The following is a 22,801-nucleotide window of genomic DNA, read 5'->3' on the forward strand; positions in this document are numbered from 1 at the left end:
TTTAGGATCATTGTCATGTTGGAAAAGTGCACGACGGCCAAGGGCACGGAGTGATGGTAGCATCTTCTCTTTCAGCATAATTCATGATGCCATCAGTGAAATGCAGCTCCCGACACCAGCAGCACTCCTGCAGCCCCACATAAGGACACTGACACCACCATGTTTCACTGGAGGCACCATGCATTTTTCTTTGTATTCCTCACCTTTGCAACGCCGAAGCCATCAGTTCCAAAAACATTTATCTTGGTCTCATCACTCCAGAGTATAGAGTCCCAGTAGTCTTCATCTTTGTCAGCATGGGCCCTGGTAAACTCTAGGCGGGCTTTTTTTGTGCCTGGGCTTTAGGAGAGGCTTCTTTCATGGACGACATCCATGCATGCCATTCCTCTGCAGCGTACTCCGTATTGTGTCACGGGAAATAGTCACCCCAGTTTGGCTTTCTACTTGTTTAGATAACTGCAGTGAACTTGCATGCCGATTTTCTTCAACGCTTCTCATCAGAAGATGCTCCTGTCGAGATGTTAACTTCCGTGGATGACCTGGACATCTCTGTGAGATGGTTGCAGTTCCATCTTTTTTTAATTTTTGTACCACTTTTGCTACAGTATTCTGACTGATAAGTAAAGCTTTGCTGATCTTCTTGTTGCCTTCACCTTTCTGATGTAAAGAAATAATTTTCTTTGAGACATTTCTCTTCCATGTGGTGCCATTGCTGACAGTAAGAAATGGGGTTTTAACACACTTTTATAGTCAACTGTCTGCTGTGTAATGAATAATTAGACTCACCTGTGGTTGAATTCTTGCTAAATTAGACATTTGTAGTCTAAAATTTAGCTTTGCTCCAGAGACTTTCAGTGGGGTGTACTCGTTTTTGCATCACCCTAATTTTAGTAAAACTGAAAATTTTGTTCTACTTATGTTATTAACCTTACTTTCATTGTATAATTTAAACAAATGTTATATTAAACTTAGTCTTGTCAACATTTTGTAAGTTGTTCTTCAACCCTTCTCATCAGAAGACGCTCCTGTCGAGGTGTTAACTTCCGTGGACGACCTGGACGTCTCTGTGAGATGGTTGCATTTAAATCTTTTTTAAATTTTTGTACCACTTTTGCTACCGTATTCTGACTGATAAGTAAAGCTTTGCTGATTCTCACCTTTCTGGTGTAAAGAAATTATTTTCTTTCTCAGGTCTTGTGACATTTCTCTTCCATGTGGTGCCATTGCTGACAGTAAGAAATGGGGTTTTAACACCCTTTTATAGTCAACTGTCTGCTGGACACCTGTGTAATGAATAATTAGACTCACCTGTGGTTGAATTCTTGTTAAATTAGACATTCGTAGTCTACCTTTTAGCTTTGCTCCAGAGACTTTCAGTGGGGTGTACACATTTTTGCATCTCCCTAATTTGAGAAAAACTGAACAATGTGTAATCTAAGTTATATTATTAACCTTACTTTCATGTTATAAGTTAAACAGATGTTATATTAAACTTAGTCTTGTCAACGTTGTTTTTGTGTTCACTGAGATATTGTTTAAAATATTACTTTTCAAAGGGGGTGTACTCATTTACGCTGAGCACTGTAACTCTCATGGTATGTGTGTGTTCGACCTTATAATCCAGATTCTCCCCTTGGCTAAACGAGACCAGACTAATTGATCTTCCCTCATGTTTCCTGAACAGCATGTGTCCATAAGGCTGACTGACACTCGAAATAAATATGGCTTGATTACAGTTGGTTACATTTTAGATAATTGATTAATATATTGTAATATTATATTTATTATTATATTATTTATTCTTAAATAATAAACATTAAAATAAATATATTTTAGTTGTAAATACATTTAAATATATAGTAAATATAATTTTTTTATAAAAATACTTTTTAATATTAAATAAATATATATAGTGGCAAGAAAAAGTATGTGAACCACTTGCAGAATCTGTGAAAATGTGAATAATTTTAATAAAATAAGAGAGATCATACAAAATGCATGTTTATTTTTATTTAGTACTGTCCTGAGTAAGATATTTTACATAAAAGATGTTTGAATTTAGTTTACAAGACAAAACAAAAGCTGAATTTATTAAAATAACACCATTCATTGATTCTCAATACTGTGTGTGGTTACCTGATGATCCACGACTGTTTTTATGTTTTGTGATGGTTGTTCATGAGTCTCTTGTTTGCCATGAGCAGTTAAACTGAGCTCTGTTCTTCAGAAAAATCCTCCAGGTCTTGCAGATTCTTCAGTTTTCAAGCATTTTCTGCATATTTGAACCCTTTCCAGCAGTGACTGAATGATTTTGAGATCCGTCTTTTCACACTGAGGACAACTGAGGGACTCAAACTCAACTATTAAAAAAGGTTCAAACATTCACTGATGCTCCAGAAGGAAACACGATGCATTAAGAGTCGGGGGGTGAAAACTTTTGAATTCAAATATCAAGGTAAATTGTAATTTTTCTGCCGGAAAACATGCAAGTATCTTCTGTTGCTTCCGAAGGGCAGTACTAAATGAAAAACAACGATATTTAAAATAAATAAGAAAAATTGTGTTTTTCAAATGTTTTCACCCCCCGACTCTTAATGCATCGTGTTTCCTTCTGGAGCATCAGTGAATGTTTGAACCTTTTTTAATAGTTGTGTTTGAGTCTCTCAGTTGTCCTCAGTGTGAAAAGACGGATCTCAAAATCATTCAGTCACTGCTGGAAAGGGTTCAAATATGCAGAAAATGCTTGAAAACTGAAGAATCTGCAAGACCTGGAGGATTTTTCTGAAGAACAGAGCTCAGTTTAACTGCTCATGGCAAACAAGAGACTCATGAACAACCATCACAAAACATAAAAACAGTCGTGGATCATCAGGTATTGAGTTCACATAGGCCTACTTATGAATGGGGTTATTTTAATAAACTCAGCTATTTTTTTTTGTCTTGTGAACTAAATGCAAACATCTTTTATGTAAAATATCTTACTCAGGACAGTACTAAACAAAAAATAACATGCATTTTGTATGACCCCTCTTATTTCATTAAAATTATTCACATTTTCACAGATTCTGCAAGTGGTTCACATAGTACGTTTTCTTGCCACATATCATTATAGTGAGGGAATAAAATGCACATTAAATAAACATTTGTTATCTACCCCACACTATATCTGCTCATGTTCATTCACATTAGTGTCTAGAGTACAGTCTCGTTATATTCTTGCTGACACAGAGGGCGGTGGGCGTGGCCTCCGGTTTACGTCACTGCTCAGAATGACCTTCATCTCGGGAATCCTCCTCATCCACTGTCCGCATCACACTGCGTGGGTGACATAATATCACTTTATTATAAAGAGAAGCATTATTACAAACAGCATAGAATATCAGAAGACCATTTATAGAAATCAGAAGCCCTTTCATGATATTTTTGAATAATAAAATACCTTAAAATGTGTCGCCAAGAATGTGAATAGTAAACCTACGCCCTTACAAAGAGTGTCTCACCAAGTTACAAAGAAACGGAGAGGAAAAGACTATATATATATATATATATATATATATATATATATATATATATATATATATATATATATATATATATAGTATAATGAATGCAATTGCATGTTACTATTACATTCAAACGAACAGTTATGCCATCATTTCGCAGAGATTCTAATAATCGCTTGCAAATTATGCATTATAAGTAACATAATGCATGAAAACGTCTTTTTAAAACACACTATTTTACATTACATTGCGTCCGTGTTAATTTATGAGGAAAAATAGCTACCATGGAGACTAAGGGTTGCAATAATCTCCCCATTCAGTCTGCAATTAAATGAAATATAATTTTAAGAGTATAATATGTTAACACCCAGATTATAAACGCATGATTTTTATTCTAAGGATTTGAACATCTTCAGTATTAAAGGGAAAGCCCGCAGCGGAGCGCACTAACTTACAAATGGGGGAGACCATGAAACCACGAAATCTTTAAATCACGGTCTATATTGCACCAAAATGCTTTCTTTTTAACTATTTATGACGTTTTTAGTTTTACATGTGCTCTCGGACTCTATTAGAAAATATATCTCTAGATTTTAAGTATCTCCTCCCCCTCCAGGAGTCGGATGGTATTTTCTTCACGGTGTGTCAGGTGACGTTTTCCGCCATTTTGTACCGCAGATTCATCCGACAGTATCCGTGACAAGCAGTTTCCATCATCTGATTGGGATTTAAAACCATTGTTCTCTACCAAAAGCTTTATCCTCAGACCCCGGTTTCCGTCAATTTGTACGGTTCTGCTTGTGTCCAGCAGTATTAGTTCGGTGTTATTGGGGTTTTGAGGTGAAATTAGAGGAATTATGTCGTCGGGAAGCCCTGAATACTCACCGTTCTTCGCAGTGATGGGCGCATCAGCAGCGATGGTCTTCAGCGGTAAATTTTATTTTAAATATATTTAACACATTTATTAAACACTTATTGATTAATATGTACATAAATTATATTTGCTCTTGATTATAATCAAATCTATCTGTTGTGGTCACATTATACTTGATATATGATGTAATGTCATTATAATCATTAGTATTGTTATTATTATGAAAATATATACAATTATTTATTTAATACTTTTTCTTAAACATCTCTTAATCACCAACAAAATGATGTCTGCGTGATTATAATCCAATCCTGTCAGAGCTGGTTCCATTATTCCTTGTATCGTATGAAATATTGTAGAAAAAAAATATATCTTATAACATCTACTTTCACATGATGTTTTTTTTTATGATCATAATCCATGCATGTGCTAGTCGAAAAAATAAAATTGCTGAAGAAATGTTGCATTTATTATTAGTATTATTCATTATTGATCACAGTGCTTGTACTTTGCTCATAAAATGTCAAATATATTAATTTAAATGCTAGCAAATGTTGCCAACCAGCCCTTCATTTAACCAGCTATGGGATAAAATTCATTCCCTGGTTTGGGTAACGTTAGATTCAGAGATTATAATTTCTATGCAAAGGGAAGGGACATAAAAGGGCAATGGATTATTTCACAGGTTAAACTGTTTTTTTTTTTTCCACAGGAATTGATCATTACTCACGTTTGATTGAATTTAGATGCAGAATTATTGAATTTAAGGTGCAGTCTGACAGTTGTGCATTAGATAATTAAATTAATAGTGTAATATTTACTGATTTATTGGGTTATTTTGTTAAATTAACCTCAAAATAAGTTGTTCTTAAAGATTAAATTAAGATTGTTCAGTTATTTCACTTTAATGGCAATGAAAATGAACTATTAATTGCCATTAAAGTGAAATTACTGAACCTAAACATATGAGCTTGATAAAAATGTGCATTTGAGAAGAAAATTTCAGATGGCACTTAGAGGCTTTTGCATCTTAAGTCTTATATATATATATATATATATATATATATATATATATATATATATATATATATATAATATATATATATATTAGTAATTAAAACAGCTTTAATTTAGCTGTGAATGATGATAAACAGCTGTATCATCCATCACAGAAGATGAAAGACAATCCAGAAATGGATAGAAAAATATAACTCTCATTCCATTTAGCATCAGATCTGGTTGTTTTTAAATTGATAAAAATCCCCATAAAGGAATTTTTAATAATCAGACCATAGTTCCCCACAAATGTTCAGGTTGTAGTTATGTCAGGATGCTGCAGCAATAGTGTGGCCCTGAAATGTACGTGCAAATTACAGTAGCGAGGGATATCACGACATCCGAATTTGCATCTGTGTTTATTCCCAGCACAAGGCATCATGCTGTTTATTCTCTGCTGGACTGTTAGATGGCACTTCAGGCCTGTTTGCTCTCTCTATCTCTGTTATCTGTAATTTTATCTTTGTATGTCTGCGTCAGTAATGCAAACAGGTTAACACAGCAGCTGGTGTGTGTTTGTTTGTTAGCTGCTCCGTCAGGCCATTTTGCGTGTGCATGTGAGATTGAACGGCTTTCTTAATGAGAACGGCACTGAGCTCAGGAGCATGTCTTTCTCATACGTGTCTTTGTGAGTAAAAGCATCCTTCCAGGTTTCAGTTTGTTACTGAACACGAGAGTGAAGCATTGAGAAGAAAGAGCTAAAGCTGATTTATTATTTATATATTTCAGGGATTCTGCTGCTTTAGATGTGAACCACAGAATATTAAAGCTGTCTGCCGCTCCGAGTCCTGTTTACCATTAAAATAAACATCAAATCAAAATGGACTTGATTTAATTTAATAATTCATGGGTCCTGTTTGTGCCAAAGTATAACAATGAGTATAAAAACAGCAACAGATAACATTATATTGAGCATGAAATTCTCGTTCCTCTGTGCCGTTAAAGTTGTGGTGTGGAATCCATTATTCCCTCAGCATTACAGTGATATATATATATATATATATATATATATATATATATATATATATATATATATATTTGTATATATCATTCATTCTGGAAACAGGCCTTAAAGGTGCAATATGTAAGATTTTTGCAGTAAAATATCCAAAAACCACTAGGCCAGTGTTATACATTTTGTTCACTTGAGTACTTACAATATCCCAAATGTTTGCAACTATTTGTAAATCGTGAGAAAATTGCAATTTTAACCAAGGCTCCGGGACATGTGAGGAGTCGCCTGTCAATCGTGTCATACATGTCAATCGTGTGATATATTAAAGTGTCTTTGGTGTTTCCGTGGTTTCTACAAAATGAAACCGGAAACCGAGGGTAACGCAAGGGAACAACTGTTTTGATATACTTATAGGCAGAAAACAAATTATTGTTATATAGCTCAACACATTTATTCTTATTGTTTAAATCTAATTTTCTTGATTTTTTTTGTGAGTACCATGCTTTACCATGCCTCAGAGAAAAACACTATTTTGTCAAGTAGCTAACATAGTATAATCAGATGCAGCTTTATTTTTAGTAACAGTAATACAGCATTTTCTCCATCATACAATACGTTTTAAAATTAATTGCATGCCATTTATCAACACAAGCCATCCAGCATTTAATATGATAATCTAAAATGGATCTATCTTACTGCAGTGTGTAACAGTGTCTCACAGCAGCCGTCGAGAGAACGCACAGAGTAACGTTATAACATCATTTTCAACACTCTCAAATGTATCTAATATGATAAACAGAGCTGCGTTACCTCATACTCATGGCCGGAAAAGCGGAAGCGGCGCCGGCGACTGTGGCATAATAAAAGTCCCGCTGCTCCCACAACACTCGATCCTGCTCTGCTTCATACTACAGTAACGTTAATCATGAACATGATTTCTGTCCGAGTCCTATACCTAGTATTTTCCGCGCTCAAACTTGGCGTCATCAAGCTACGCCTTTCTTTTGAATGGGCCTCTAGCGACCTCTAGTGGACAGAAATGTTACACATTGCACCTTTAATTGTGCACAATAATGCGTTATTCCTTAAAAAAAAAAAAAAACATGTTTGTCTTGAAAAATTGCTCCGCCTCTCAAACGACTTAACGTTTCAGCTGACATCACAAAGTCCTCTTATTTTCAGCTCCTCCCCTCCATACTTCTGGCTTCACTGTAGAATGTAACGCCTCTTTGTGATCCAGTTTATTCAGGGTGGAAAAAACAAGCTCCGCTCTATGTTGAATATTCTATTGCTTCGACAAATACGTCGTTTTGTAAAGTAAAATGCACTCTGAATGCCATTTCAAGTTGACTTTACATGCAATAAGAGAAAGACATGGTTTTAATTCTGCTATTTTAAAGGATGTTTTGGGTTCTTTATAGCTTAGATAAACATTTATGTGTGAAAAAATGATGCATTTAGTTTTATTACGCAGTACTGTAACTGTGATTTGTTTAAATTTTTAACTGAAAGATGAGTTGAAAGAGTTTTTGGTGGTAATTGGCATTATGCCAGAAATGCTGTTGATAGAGCTTAACTTACATTGTACCCAAAACATTTGTAATCCATGTCCTGGAGTGACTAAATTAGATGTCGATCCAGACAGCCAGAAGGCACAGTTGTATTTTATGTCATAAGTTCTTGATTTCCTCATGAAGGAAAGGAGTTATTCTATGTCCCTGATGGCACGAGAACATGTCATTCAGCTGATTTGATCTACACTATATTTACTCGTAGAAAAAGTGATTCGATGCGTGTTGTGACTAACAGACTTGATGCACGCGGATAATTTCTGATGCGACAGTGTGTTTGGAAGAGCTGAAGCTAATTTGAGATGTTACGCTCTTTCATCTGAGACTTCTCTCTCTCTCTCCTGACTTGGCATCACGTCCCAGTTCAGTCTGTGTAGTCCTGTGCTCGTTAGTGATGCATTATACTATATAAATGTATGTGTTTAGTAAGGCAGGGTAGTATAGCAGAACACAATGGTTGTCTTCAGGACTATATGTCAAGTCATGTTCAGTAGGGATGAAATAGGTTCAATCTAAAGGTTACTAGTGATAAGACTCTGATAGACTGATAGAATATTTATTGATAGATGACTGATTAATATTGATAATAATCAGTCATCATATAAGTTATTGGCCATAAGATTAAGCAATAAAACACTGTTTCCATTAGGGATGGGTCAAAATTGTGAACTAGAGAGTTCAACTGGATTTTTTTCAGCTTTTTGTTCTGTGTGTCATGCTTTAAGTACTGCTTATTTAAGACGTCATGTCAAGTTAAAGGATTAGTTCACCCAAAAATGCTCAAAAAGGCTCAGTGAGGCCTGCATTGCCAGCAAGATAATTAACGCTTTCAATGCCCAAAAAGCTACTAAAAACATATTTAAATCAGTTCATGTGACTACAGTGGTTCAACCTTAATGTTATGAAGCGGCGAGAATACTTTTTGTGCGCCAAAAAACAAAATAACCACTTTATTCAACAATATCTAGTGATGGACGATTTCAAAACACTGCTTTATGATGTCGATTCAGTGTTTCGGAGCATGTATCAAACTGCCAAAGTCACGTGATTTCAGTAAATGAGGCTTCGTTAAGTCAAGTGTTTCGAAATTTCAATGGTTCACCATTGGGGGGGGGCGCTCTGAACCACTGATTCGAAACTAAAAATTTGTGAAGCTTCATGAAGCAGTGTTTTGAAATCGCCCATCACTAGATATTGAAAGTGTCTTGCTGTCAATGCAGGCCTCACTGAGCCATCGGATTTCATCAAAAATATCTTAATTTGTGTTCTGAAGATGAAGGAAGGTCTTACGGGTGTGAAGCGACATGAGGGTGAATAATTAATGACAGAATTTTCAATTTTTTTCAATTTTTGGGTGAACTAACCCTTTAAAATAGTCATGATTCATACTTCTGATTATTTTGATTATATTTAGTTTTGCACATGACTAAAGCCCCATTTACATCAATAACAATAACTATAACGATAACTGTAAAGACATATCATGCTAAAAATCATTCCAACTACAAAAGAATAGCAGATTCCACACCGAAACTATAATGATAATGGCACAGAGAAACGATATCTCTGGAATGATTTTAAGAATGATTTTATTTCCAGCTGATGAACAATTGACTGATGAAAACATTGACAGCCAATCAGAATCCATCCTGCTTTAAAGATCTTCTTGAGCATTTAAAGTGGCAGACGACGAAACTACAGTGCATGCAGAATAAAACAGAACAACATCATCTGATGGTAATATAGTTATCGTTACAGTTATTTTTATCATTCATAATTGGTATCAGTCAGAATGTCTTTACGTCTCTATCTTCATTTACCGACTTTTGCTCCTTTTTAAAAACAAAAATGTCCATATGCCATAGTTCTGGTCCTTAATGGTTATCCAAAACTGTTCATTGGCCAAAATAATTTGTCCTATATGTATCTAATAATAGAAATAATTTCACCATGATTTATGCATCACCAGACCCCATTGTAAATTTTGAGAATACAAACCATGTAATGTCACATAGGTCACTCAAGACTTTATTGGTGAAGAATTACCTGCATTATATGACTTTAAAGCATATTTTATTAGAATATCCTGCTTTAAATGATATTGGGCATCAGTTTTGTTTTTCAGAAATGTCATTAATAGATGTTTTTAGATTTTCTATCAAATATAAAACTGATAGAGCTTATGTACTTGCTATATTTTTTAAAGTGTTGTAAGACAAATATTGTTAAATTATTGTATACAATGTATTTTGATTTCTACTAAAACGAGTTTGTCATGAAAATAGCTTTTGCTGCTGATGTGGCAATGAATGAATGAATGAATGAATGAATGAATGAATGAATGAATCATCACAGAAACATGTTCTTTGCAAAAACTCTTCAAGGAAAAGTTGATTCTTTTTGATGTTTTTGTAACAATCATCCCCTGTAAAAGTGGTAAAATCAGTTCAACCAGTATTTATTGTGTCTCAGTGTTGTTCTCAGAGCAGGTAGAGTTGGTCTTAAATAGTGTGTGTTTGGACGGTGGCCATCTGCACACTGAAGGATTGATTCAGCTCTTCATCACACTGGCCCATCTGTCACTCGTACACACACACACACGCACACGCGCACACACACACACACACACACACACACACACACACACACACACACACACACACACACACACACACACACACACACACACACACACACACACACACAGACAGTTATTGGCTAGTTTGGGTGATTCTGTGCTGCAGTAGTAGTTGTAATCGTGGTTAATGCGAATGGTATTTCCAGCAGGGTTACCCTTTAATCCCGGAAACTACGATTAGACTAAGATTCCCGGATGATCGAGCTGTAATGTGCAGCAGCGGGTTAACCGTGTGTGTGCAGGTCTGCTGAATTAACACCAGCTCTACACATGAACAAGATCAAAATACTGATGATTCATGGAAACAGTCAGTTTGCAAATAAACAGATCATTTAACTTGGTTTAGTTGCCTGGTTTGAACCTAAGTTCAATTCCATCCATCTGCCGGTGCTTAAATTATTATATTCGGCTCCATGGTACATGAGTATTGTTGTAGCTTCCTTTCTAAAAATGGAAAGTGTTTTTTACCTGTTATTTACATGCAATCTTCACTATACTATTGCTCTTACAGTTTTTTTGAAACCACTAAAACATCCATCCAAACATTAAACGTGTTTGTTGACAGGAAGTGGGTGGATTTATGATTTTCATCTCTGTGGATGGTAAAATAGCTGAAGCAGTAAGCAAACAAATTTTTAGAAACCCATAAAAATGCCCCAGCAACCAATCAACAATGCTCTAAAAACACCCAGAACACAGTTTTTTGCAGGCAGTCTGTCTTCAGAAGTGTAAAACGCCAGCTTACTCGTGTTTTTGCCCTTTTGGTTTCATTACTAAACACTGCAGAAACGTTGCAGGAGATTGCATGAGTCATGCTGCACTGAGAAATTATGCAATTATATGATGATTATACTATATTATCAGTATGTCACAGCCAGATTGCAAACGTTGATGAAATATGTGCAGGATCGTAGGGAGTGAAAGCAAAACCTCAACACAACAGGCTCAGAAAACTCAGTGGAAACAGGAACAGAACAACCAGGTAAAACGTGATGAAAACAGACAAATGAACAGAACTAAACAGAGGGCTTAAATACTCACAATCAAACCAATTAAATGAAAATGAATCACAGGTGTGAGACATAATCAATGAACAACCAAGGAAACAAACTGAAAACTAGGTCACAGAACAAAAATGCATGATAAACTGAAACAAACACTGAAATTCCCGGAAACAAGTACTGGTTCATTATTGCACATTACCAGGTTTAAATCGTGCACTAAAACCATAAAAAAAATCATAACTTGAACAAAATAAATGTTAACTGAAATATAAATATTAAAAAAATGAATGACGTTTGTTCACCTGACACACACTGAACCTGCACAATCTATTGCATCTTTTAGAGCTGAACTGAGTGTATAGATATGATTATTGTTGATATGACTGCAGAATTGGACTCATTGTTTGAATGCAAACTTTTATTTTGTTGCAATAAAGAAAAGAGTGACCCTCTTCTCTCCGTGTCTGTGTAGCGTTGGGCGCGGCGTATGGCACAGCGAAGAGCGGCACGGGTATCGCTGCCATGTCTGTGATGCGTCCAGAGCTGATCATGAAGTCCATCATTCCTGTGGTCATGGCGGGAATCATCGCTATATACGGCCTGGTGGTGGCCGTCCTCATCGCCAACGGCATTTCAGAAAAGATTACTCTCTACAAGTGAGTTGAACACGAGTGCTGATAAACTCTGATTCTGATCAACAAAAACTCAAACAAAAAAACATCTTCATAACTGAAAATAAAGTAACCGTTCAAATAAAATAAAATATATTAAAAAAATAAACATTTTAATTTAGATTATAGATTTATATCAATTTCTATCTAAATTTAATTTAGTTTAACTTGATGTACTAAAATCAAAATGTAACTAAAATTTAAAATTAAAATAAATTAGTGCTGTCAAATCTATTCATTACATCTAACATAAAAGATAATATATATATATATATATATATATATATATATATATATATATATATATATATATATATATATACGTATATGTATATGTATTTATGTATGTATATATAACAAGTGTGTATATATATATATATATATATATATATATATATATATATATATACTTGTTAATGCAATTAATTGCAATTAATCTATTTGACAGTACTATAAAATATATTTAAAAAAAACGAATAATTAAATAAACACACTATAAAATGATTAAACCTTTAAATTGCATGAAAATGGAAAATATAAAAAATAAAAACCATTTCAAAATATTAATAAAAACTAATAGTTTTTCAGTGATAATTCATATTCTTATATTATATATTTACTATTTCATTAATTTTATATTTAATTTTTTTTATTTTATCAAGTTTTTTTTCCCTATTATTTTAGTTTTTTACAAATGTCTGATTGTTGTTTCTGTGTGGCAGGAGTTTCTTGCATCTGGGTGCAGGCCTCAGCGTGGGTCTGAGCGGGCTGGCAGCCGGCTTTGCCATCGGCATCGTGGGAGATGCGGGCGTCCGTGGCACCGCCCAGCAGCCGCGCCTCTTCGTTGGCATGATCCTCATTCTGATCTTCGCTGAAGTCCTGGGTCTCTACGGCCTCATCGTAGCCCTGATTCTCTCAACCAAATAAACTGGCAGTCAGCATGCGGCGCTGCCGGACCACACGACGGGGGACGTGGAACAAAAAATAAAGTGGGAAGGGGGGGAAAAAATAAATGGTACCTTAAACTAAAATGAAATTAGATGAATTGAAAGGTGGGGAAATAATCCTACACATTATAACAGGCTCTGCGTTTGGTTTTATCTCTGAAAGTGTACAGTCGTCCAGTTTGATAGTTTTGATTTCTTGTAAATGCGGTATATAGTGATTTTGTCCTGTGTCTGTGAAGAAAAAATAATATAATAATAATAATAATAATGTAATAGATCTCATTCTCTGTTTGTTTCCCACACCCCTCCTGCCTACCGATCTGTTAGCCAATCACGCGTTCTCTTTCACTCCCTTCACGCTAGAGAGGGAAACGCACGAACGCCTCTGGTTCCTGTCTCTTCCTGTCACGTGATTTGGGAGTTTTATGAATTTCCACATTGGTGTCAAAGAAGTGTTTGTGAAGTGGAAAAATGCACTGATGAATCTATATGTGGAATGGAATAGTTTTTGTTAACGTCCATTTTTGTTTTCCGCTGATTTTATTTATTAAGATACTGTTCATGAAAATGTACTTGAAGCTCCTCAAATCCTTTGAATTGATATTTATATAAGCATAAATCTATATATATACACAGAGATATATATATATAAGAATAGACCTGCACTGGCCGTGGTTCTGGTTCTGAGTGCAGTGTTGGGGAGAATTTCGGCTTGATGTGTGTATCTATGGTTGTTTCCTGTGTATATCTGATGTTTGGTTGTATTAAAGGTGTGCGTGTGCCCCTCGTGGGTCTCACAAGTGTCATTTCCATATGCCTGTGTTCCCAGTGCTTTTTCATCATCAGACGGATCGTGTGAATGTGTTCAGCTGTGTATCGCTCCCTGCAGTCTTCAGCCTCGACCTGGATAATAATTCACCAGCAGCACTGATAGATTTACTGCTGTTTTTACTCCATTTTTAGTGTAAATTACTTGAATTTTCACAATCACTGGGTCTCATTCACTAATAATTATGTGGATTATTTTTATTTGCATACACACACACACACATGAAATTGGTAATGCAGTGGTTTAACTTTTTGACTCAAAAGGCCCCCCAAATATCCTCAAGTATTTCTGCTGTAATTATGATAGAACCACTTGTTTTAATTTTTTTTTTTTAATTTCCGTTTTTTTTACACAATCAGGCACTGTTGATATATTAAATTAATTAAACATATCATTCTAAAACATATAAATATTGAATATAATTCAAGATTCTAATACAAGGATGTTTTCCAATAAAAACAATTATTTTTATTTATTTATTTTTTTAATTCTAATTGTATTTTAAGTTATCCTGAGGTCATCTTCGAAGTTTGTCGAGTTTTTTTTTGCTTTGGAAACATTTTTATTATTATTATTATTAAACATACAAGGGATACATGAAATAGGTTTTGAAACAAAATACATAAAATGATTTATAAACAAACAAGCAAAAAATTATTTAACAAATATCTAAGAAAAAAAATATTAAAAAAATTATTTTCAGGAAATACACAGGAGGTATAATAAAAAAAATATTTTTTTAGCAGTTGTGCAGTTTTAGCAACTTTCTTGTTGAGCGATGAACAAAGAGTCAAAATAGTTTTAGATCAATACGAAGAAGCGTAATGTTGGGCTTACAGTCAGTAACTTTACATTTATGCAGATGAAAATGGGCCACATATAGTTAGCAATTTTAACACATTGTCCATCTCCTTTGACCCTCTTTCCCACATCAAAAACAGAACATTAATAATTTCAAGAATAAAAAGTTTGCTTTAAGCAGAGAAAATAAGCCAGGCTACTTCTTTCCAAAAATCATTTGCATAATTACAGAATGTGCATTGTGAAGAAATGTCCAACTTAAATTTAGAAAGAGTTACATGGATAGTAATTATGAAGAATTTTATAGTAAAGTTCTTTCATTTTTTTAGGTAACAAAATGTATTAATACCAGACCATACTTTAATAGTAGAAAGAGAAGGATAATTTATTTTCCATTTAAAAAATGCTTTTGGATGAGACCCCCTAGTTGAGAACCACTAATGTCAATTCATTTAAATATTCCAAATAAGCAACTGCGTGTCCGAGATTAGTAATTTGCATAGAACACGCCCAGACCATATCCATATAAGGGCTTTCCGCCCAACCCCTCCCCCATTTTTATGACGCGCGCAATGAATATTCTCAACGAATATAAGTGAGATCCTCAAAACAAGTTCGAAGAAATCTATTTAATATTAAATATATAGTTTAACACATTTATAAGGACACCCAGCTTTTGTCGTGCAAATCGTTCGTGAAAACGTTTGTATGCAGATTTCACGCACATATTCATGAATATAAGCACGATTAGTTATTGAAGTGCTAATAAATCATTAAGTGGAATAACTAAAATTAAGAATCTCGTTGACCTACAAAACATAAGATGAGACAATTAAAGAATTAAATTTAGTCTTTAAAAAATATTATGACTAAATACTATCTTTTACTCGTCGTTGTTCACTTAAAATGTGCATACTCGTTAATATAGCATGGAAATAGTGGAAAGAACAGGCCAAAGGGAATCCTCATGAAGAAGATGGAGAACATAAAAATGGGTAAAAGTTAGAGAGTTCACCCAAAAATTAAAATCCTCATGTTCCACACTGTTCATCTTCGGAACACAAATTAAGATATTTTTTGATGAAATCCGAGAGCCTATATGACTCTTTCATAGACAGCAATATAATCACCAATTTCAAGGTCCAGAAAGGTACTAAAGACATCGTTAAAATTGTTGACGCATTTATTCAACAATATCTTCTCTTCTGTGTCATTCTCATACGTTGTTTACGTCCAGCGCTTCCAGGTTCTACATCACAACGCCGACTCATTATTGGCCGGTGTGGTGCCGAATTCCTACCCCTGCCAAATTATTACCCCCCTAGTATTGGTAGGTTTAGGATTAGGTGTGGAGGAGGCGTTAGGATTAGCGGTGGGGCAATCAGATAGTGACTTCAACGAGGGGGTTAATAATTTGGCAGGGAGTCGTAATTCAGCACAACACTGGCTCCTGCGTCAGCATCACATGCATACTTCGTGCTGCTCACGTGATCGGCTTTGGCCAATACTGAACCGGCATTCGGATGAAAACACAGAAGCCTTCACTGTGATCATTTGAAATTGTTAATAAATCTTAATAAAGTCGTTATTTTTGTTTTGTTTTTAGGCACAAAAAAAGTATTCTAGTCGCTTCATAAAATTAAGGTTGAACCACTGCGGTCACGTCGACTGTTTTAATGATGTACCTCTCTGGACCTTGAAAGTGCTGGTTAAGTGGCAGTCTATGGATCAGTCATATACCTCTCGGATTTCATCAAAAATATCCAGTTTGTGTTCCGAAGGTCTTACGGGCGTGGAACAACAAGAGGGCGAGGAATTAAAGACAGAAATTTCATTTTTGGGTGAACTAACCCTTTAAAGCATTTTTCTTGTTGCATTAAGAAACATGCCTATAATAACACGTCATTAGCTGTTCATTGTTTATAGTCATTTATTTATTTATTTATTTTACATACAATCATGAGGAACACAAAGGGCACAATTTGTTTAATATTTAGTATTTTTTTATTGAAGGTTGCACCAGTATAAAACTAATTGCATTGTCAATAACATATAATATCTCCAGGAAAAAAACATTTACAGAAATTCTCTCATAACAAATAACATCACATGAAGCGTCATCTGCCATGAACTGACAGTGTTGTGGTGTTTCAGGCGTCCAGGCTGCTGAGGAGAGTGTTGGCTATATCACAGATGGCCGTGTACGTGCTGCTCTCTGGAAACTCCTGCAGGAAGTCCCGCCCCTCCTCTAAACTCGCTGCCAGGAGCGGATCCAGCGGTACTGAGCCTGCAGACACAGAACGTGTGTTCAGACATAAAACGATGTGAAGCTACAGTATATACAGTGGGGTCCCAAAGTCTGAGGCCACCAGTCAAAGATCGCTGACAGACATTTACATTTGATTTTTTTTTTAATTGAAATTTACATTTGACCTCAAAATAGTGCAGAATGCTCATTTTCTTATTCTAATTTAATTTTTTGTATGGTAACACTAAAACACTTAGCTTTTTCAGGTTGAAAAGGAGCTTCAATGTAGCCTCAGGGTCACTGTGATTTTGCCAAGTAAGACATGTTCCTGGGTCAACATATTTTGGAACAACATTCTTGTCTGAATATTTAGTCATATCCCTATTCCTACCCATAATTTATCCCTAAAATCAGAGGGAAATGATAGGTTAATAACACTGACGTAGAAGCACCTAACTCTGGTTGGAAGCCTAAACTTGACATAAACTCTAAACTTTTCCCTCAAATCTGATTGGTAGATTGGAATTTTGTTCCAGGAACATGTTGTACTTGGTAAAATCACGTTTACCGTAGCCTCAGACTTTTGGACCGCATTATATTTACAGACAAATACAAAAGTATCAAATCCATCCTGCACTTGAACTCATTTAAACACACAATGAGGTAATGTGCACCATCAAGTGGTGAATAGTGGAACAACACAAGTTAAAAAGATTGGCCAATCATTACCTAGAAACACAGATCCTGTGAGCTTGGCTAATTCCTCACCTCCACCTTTAGAGAAAATGTTGCTGCACTCCTGAAAAACACACAATCAGTGTAAAGTTTAAATATATAGGTTGGTTCAAGGCATTTTCCTGTACAGCTGTGTGTTTTTTACACTCACAGAACAGTGCGGACACACAAATCCACTCATGTTCTCCACGATGCCCAGGATTTTCACGCCGGTCTTCTTACAGAAGGTGATCTCGCGCCTCACGTCTCCTGTAGACACTGCCTGACATTTCAAAGGATGTTCATGCATGTTATTCAGCAGACAAGAGATTTACAGTACCTGTGTGTGTGTGTGTGTGTGTGTGTGTGTGTGTGTGTGTACCTGCGGTGTAGTGACCAGCACGGCTCCGTCCACTCTGTGTTTGCGCAGGTTCTCCAGCACGGCCAGGTGTTCGTCTGATGTCCCCGGTGGCGTGTCCACTAGCAGAACGTCCAGTTCGCCCCATGCCACATCACTGACAAACTGCCCAATCAGAGCTGGAAAAGTGACGGAGGATGTGAGACATGAACACATCAGGTACCAAAGTTCAAAAACTCCAGGTGCCCTGTTAAATGTCAAAGGTCAGACCTGTTTTTTTGGGCCCCCTCCACACGACAGCCTCATCCGAATCCTCCAGCAGGAAGCCGATGGACATGAGCGCGAGCTGCTGCTGGGCGTCTGCGTACACGGGCACCCACCCCGCGTCACACTGATGCACCTCCGGCTTCCCCACGCGCAGCATCCGCGGAATACTGGGTCCGCACAGATCCACGTCCAGGATACCCACCTGACACACACCACGTCATCAAACCATGACACACAATAAAGAGGGGTGTAACAGAATACAGCAAAACTGAATATATTCAAATAGAGCTGAATAGAATAGAATAGGGCAGAATAGAATAAAATAGAGCAGAAGATAATACAAAAGAGCAGAATAGAATAGAGCAAAACAGAATATATTAAAATAGAGAATTATAGAATAAAATAGAGTAGAATAGAATGGAGCAGAATAGAATAAAATAAAGCAGAAGATAATACAAAAGAGCAGAATAGAATAGAGCAAAACAGAATATATTAAAATAGAGCAGTATAGAATAAAATAGAGTAGAATAGAATGGAGCAGAATAGAATAAAATAAAGCAGAAGATAATACAAAAGAGCAGAATAGAATAGAGCAAAACAGAATATATTAAAATAGAGAATTATAGAATAAAATAGAGTAGAATAGAATGGAGCAGAATAGAATAAAATAAAGCAGAAGATAATACAAAAGAGCAGAATAGAATAGAGCAAAACAGAATATATTAAAATAGAGCAGTATAGAATAAAATAGAGTAGAATAGAACGGAGCAGAATAGAATAGAATAGAGTAGAATAGAACGGAGCAGAATAGAATAAAATAAAGCAGAAGATAATACAAAAGAGCAGAATAGAATAGAGCAAAACAGAATATATTAAAATAGAGAAGTATAGAATAAAATAGAGTAGAATAGAACGGAGCAGAATAGAATAAAATAAAGCAGAAGATAATACAAAAGAGCGGAATGGAATAGAGCAAAATAGAATAAAATAAAGCAAAATAGATTAAAAGAATAGAATAGAGCAGAAGACAAAAGAAAAGAGCAGAATAGAAGAGCAAAACAGAATATATTAAAATAGAGTATATTAAAGCAGAAAATAATAGAAAAGAGCAGAATAGAAAAAAAGAGCAGAATAGAATAAAATAGAGCAGAAGATAATAGAAAAACAATAGAGCAAAACAGAGTATTAAACTAGAGAAGTATATAATAGAATAGAGCAGAATTTGGGAGAGCAAAACAAATAAAGCAGAATAGAATAGAATAGAATAAAACAGCAGAATAGAATGGAATAAACAGCAGAATATAATAGAATAGAACAGAATTCAGGAGAGCAGAACAGAATAGAATAAAACAGTAGGGTAAAATGGATGGAAAAAAAACAGCAGAATAATAGAAATGGGGTAAAATATTACAATAGAGCAGAACAGTATAGAATAGAGCAGAAGAGCACAGAAAAGGAACAGAATACAGTAGAGCAGAACAGAATAAAATAGAGCAAAATAGAATATACTAGAATAGAGCAGAACAGAATCAATTTAAATGGAGTAGAATATCATAGAGTAGAATAGAATAAAATAGAGCAGAAGATAATAGAAAAGCAGAATACAAAAGAATAGAGCAAAGCATAATATTTTAAAATAGAGCAGAACAGAATAGAATAAAATAAGGTAGAAGATAATAGAATAGAGCAGAATTCAGGAGAGCAGAATAGAATAGAATAAAACAGCAGGATAGAATGGAATAAACAGCAGAATATAATAGAAATAGAATAAAATATATTACAACAGAGTAGAACAGTAAAGTATAGACCAAAATAGAATGAAATTAAATGGAGTAGAATGTCATAGAGCAGAATAGAATACAATAGAATACAGTGATATTTCACCTTCTTGCCTGCATGGATGAGCGCTAGGGCGAGTTCAGCGGTGATGGTGCTTTTACCCACTCCACCTTTACCAGACAGAACCAGAACCACGTGCTTCACCTCAGCCAGACTTCCTTTCTCTGAAAGACGTGTGCATGAGTTCAAACTTCATTCAAGTCGATACAGACATTCTGTCCTCTTTAAAGTTAATTTTAACCACTTACAAAAACTCAATAATGGTACAGTGATGCTTTAAGGCAATACCATGGTACTCCAAAGAATAGCATCATGTTTAATGTCCAGCAAAATCATTATATTATCAGTCTAGTTAATAAAAAAAATGACAATGTCGTCTTTCATAAACAAAAACATAGTTTTACCATGCAAATAATACCATGTTTTATGACAACGCAAATTGACAGTTGTGAAGTGATTCAGTTGTATCGCATAAAGTACTACTGATCGCACTTACCGCTGCGGTCCATGTTGGTTTATTTTTACTTCCGCGATGCTATACGTCATAATGACGTTCGGCGTTTTTGATCCCGTCTAAGAACAAGCTCGTCCAATCAGATACTAGAGTGCGTAGCGTCTCACGTTACTATTGGTCATTTAGCCGATTTAGTCACGCCCCTGTTAATGTCCTTCGAAAGTGTAGTATTTATTTATTTATTATTATTTATTTTTTTAACCTGTAGTTTATAAAGTTTTCAGCCGGGTTGAAATATTCACACATAATTAATAGTAATTATTTATATTAATATATATATATTTTTTAAAATACGACAAAATACCTGTTGATTAATGCAAATATACATATTTATTTTCACGTTTTGAGTTCACCACATCATTGATGTGTACATGTTGGTCTATAGGTCAGATAATTTGTCGTTTAAGGTAAAGATGACGGAAAGCCAGCGCGGGCTGATCCTTAAAGCGGCCTTTAATGAGGATGATAGACAGAACGACCCGTTCCGTCTGTCAAATTACGAGTCCTACTATCGCGAAGGCTTTGTACAATGAATATTAAGACATTTACCCAATATGGCTAACTGATTGGCTGAAAATATGACGAGGTAAGTAGGCGGTACTCGGCTACCCAATGAAAGTCCGGCTCATGAATATTAATTAGGAACAGTCACAAGACGCTCGAGGAAGGTTACTAAGCAACGACTGCATGACCTATTTGATATACACGAACTGCGCCTTTTCCATAGTAAGATTCACGACTGGCTGGTGTTATCGTGTGTGTTTGTGTGTGTAGATGTAGGTCAACACCGACACGAGCCTGCTGTATCATTCACACCAGCTCCGGATGGAAACGCGTGTTTAAAGCAGAGGAAATAAACTCTACGAAACCTTATCAAGGTATGTGTGTTTACATGTCAAGTATGTCATAGTTTAGTTAAGAAAAAGTTGTGTTGGATGTATTGTGATTTCTGAAAATCCACTTTTGTGACTTATGTTCGACTCTACAGTAGATAGAAGTCTAAAATGTTGTCAAAGATGTAAAGACGCATAATAGTAATTATAATAATAATGTATTATAGTAACTCTAACTTAATAATAATTACTGAGGTATTATAATCATATATGTATGATTATTATTGGTTTGGAGTTGATATTATGATAATATTAAGTATATATCTTTTTTTATAATTGGTAGAATTAGTTAATATTTTTTATATGTCAGAATTTTAGGGAATTTGTTTTTAATGATATATGTTATTGATATTGAAATGATTGTTAACAAAATAATGATGTCAGGCCATGTGACATTTAAACAATTTTCATTTATAATTATTATGCATTCTGTTTTATGAGCTCATATTTTATTCAGTATTTACACTTAAAAAGTCACAATGAAATATGCATTTTCTTTATATATTCAAATAAATGATAACTTATTTTACAAACTATTAGTTAACATGAACTAACAATTTAAAGCATTTATTAATCTTAGTTAATATTAATTACAATATTTACTCATACATGTTTAAAATCCAACATTGTATCTGTTGACATTTGTGAATAAACTAATATGAACAAACAGTGAACTGATGTATTTTATTAACAAAGATTAATAAATACTGTAAGAAATATATTGCTGTTTGTTCATGTTAACAAATGAGACTTTATTTTAAAGTGTTCATATTTAAATGATTGTGCAGTGTTTATATTCACAGTAAAATTGTTGATAATAATAGCAAGAACAATTTGGCAAAGTTGATGTCAAGCCGTGTGACATGCTGTATTTAAACCATTTTATGCAATTTTAATTTTAATTTTAATTTTAATGCTTTTATTGTTTTATGAGCTCATAATAATTGTCTACATTCAATATTTGCACTTAAAAAGTCAAGAAGCAGGAATATGTAAGTGGAAAATTTAGAAAATGTGCTAAAATAAACTAAAATCTTGATCTCCTCTCACATTGCTTCTTATGCAATCTTGTTTGTTATGAATATGCAGATTGAATGAGAAATGTGCTTATACCAGTGT

General features: G+C 34.8%; 3 protein-coding genes across 4 annotated transcripts in view; 2 read left to right on the top strand and 1 right to left on the bottom strand.

Annotated features, from left to right (window-relative positions):
* The first annotated feature begins 4,182 nt into the window (after positions 1-4,182).
* On the top strand, positions 4,183-14,037 carry atp6v0cb (ATPase H+ transporting V0 subunit cb). The gene is made up of 3 exons (XM_067378290.1): positions 4,183-4,433; positions 12,074-12,257; positions 12,995-14,037. Exons 1-3 carry the CDS (start codon positions 4,361-4,363, stop codon positions 13,197-13,199), a joined length of 462 nt encoding a protein of 153 aa, XP_067234391.1. The 5' UTR covers positions 4,183-4,360; the 3' UTR covers positions 13,200-14,037.
* A 2,619-nt stretch (positions 14,038-16,656) lies between these two features.
* Positions 16,657-20,816, bottom strand: nubp2 (nucleotide binding protein 2 (MinD homolog, E. coli)). 2 transcript variants are annotated; one of them, XM_067378709.1, is made up of 7 exons: positions 20,772-20,816; positions 20,321-20,439; positions 18,440-18,638; positions 18,194-18,348; positions 17,984-18,094; positions 17,827-17,896; positions 16,657-17,136 (listed from the first exon to the last, which is right to left on the bottom strand). In XM_067378709.1, exons 1-7 carry the CDS (start codon positions 20,782-20,784, stop codon positions 17,000-17,002), a joined length of 804 nt encoding a protein of 267 aa, XP_067234810.1. In that variant the 5' UTR covers positions 20,785-20,816; the 3' UTR covers positions 16,657-16,999. The 2 variants fall into 2 exon arrangements, with proteins under 2 accessions (XP_067234810.1, XP_067234811.1); XM_067378710.1 differs by lacking the exon at positions 20,772-20,816 and adding an exon at positions 20,524-20,549.
* The window catches only part of spsb3b (splA/ryanodine receptor domain and SOCS box containing 3b), a 17,621-nt gene continuing 11,862 nt past the window's right edge, over positions 17,043-22,801 (top strand). Inside the window, exons 1-3 of the mRNA XM_067377668.1 lie at positions 17,043-17,173; positions 18,242-18,388; positions 21,564-21,667. Coding sequence (XP_067233769.1) covers positions 17,043-17,173; positions 18,242-18,388; positions 21,564-21,667 — 382 coding nt within the window. The remainder of the gene's footprint in view (positions 17,174-18,241; positions 18,389-21,563; positions 21,668-22,801) is intronic.

This window comes from Chanodichthys erythropterus, chromosome 23 (genome assembly GCF_024489055.1).
Source record: "Chanodichthys erythropterus isolate Z2021 chromosome 23, ASM2448905v1, whole genome shotgun sequence".
Taxonomy (NCBI): Eukaryota; Metazoa; Chordata; class Actinopteri; order Cypriniformes; family Xenocyprididae; genus Chanodichthys; species Chanodichthys erythropterus.

Coding starts and splice junctions, on each gene's coding strand:
- nubp2 (XM_067378709.1), bottom strand. Junction 18,095..18,193: donor TGCTGGTCACTACACCGCAG/GTACACACACAC, acceptor TTGAAATGTCAG/GCAGTGTCTACAGGAGACGT. Junction 17,897..17,983: donor TTGTGTGTCCGCACTGTTCT/GTGAGTGTAAAA, acceptor TGTGTTTTTCAG/GAGTGCAGCAACATTTTCTC.
- atp6v0cb (XM_067378290.1), top strand. CDS start 4,361: ATGTCGTCGGGAAGCCCTGAATACTCACCGTTCTTCGCAGTGATGGGC. Junction 4,434..12,073: donor AGCAGCGATGGTCTTCAGCG/GTAAATTTTATT, acceptor GTGTCTGTGTAG/CGTTGGGCGCGGCGTATGGC. Junction 12,258..12,994: donor GAAAAGATTACTCTCTACAA/GTGAGTTGAACA, acceptor TCTGTGTGGCAG/GAGTTTCTTGCATCTGGGTG.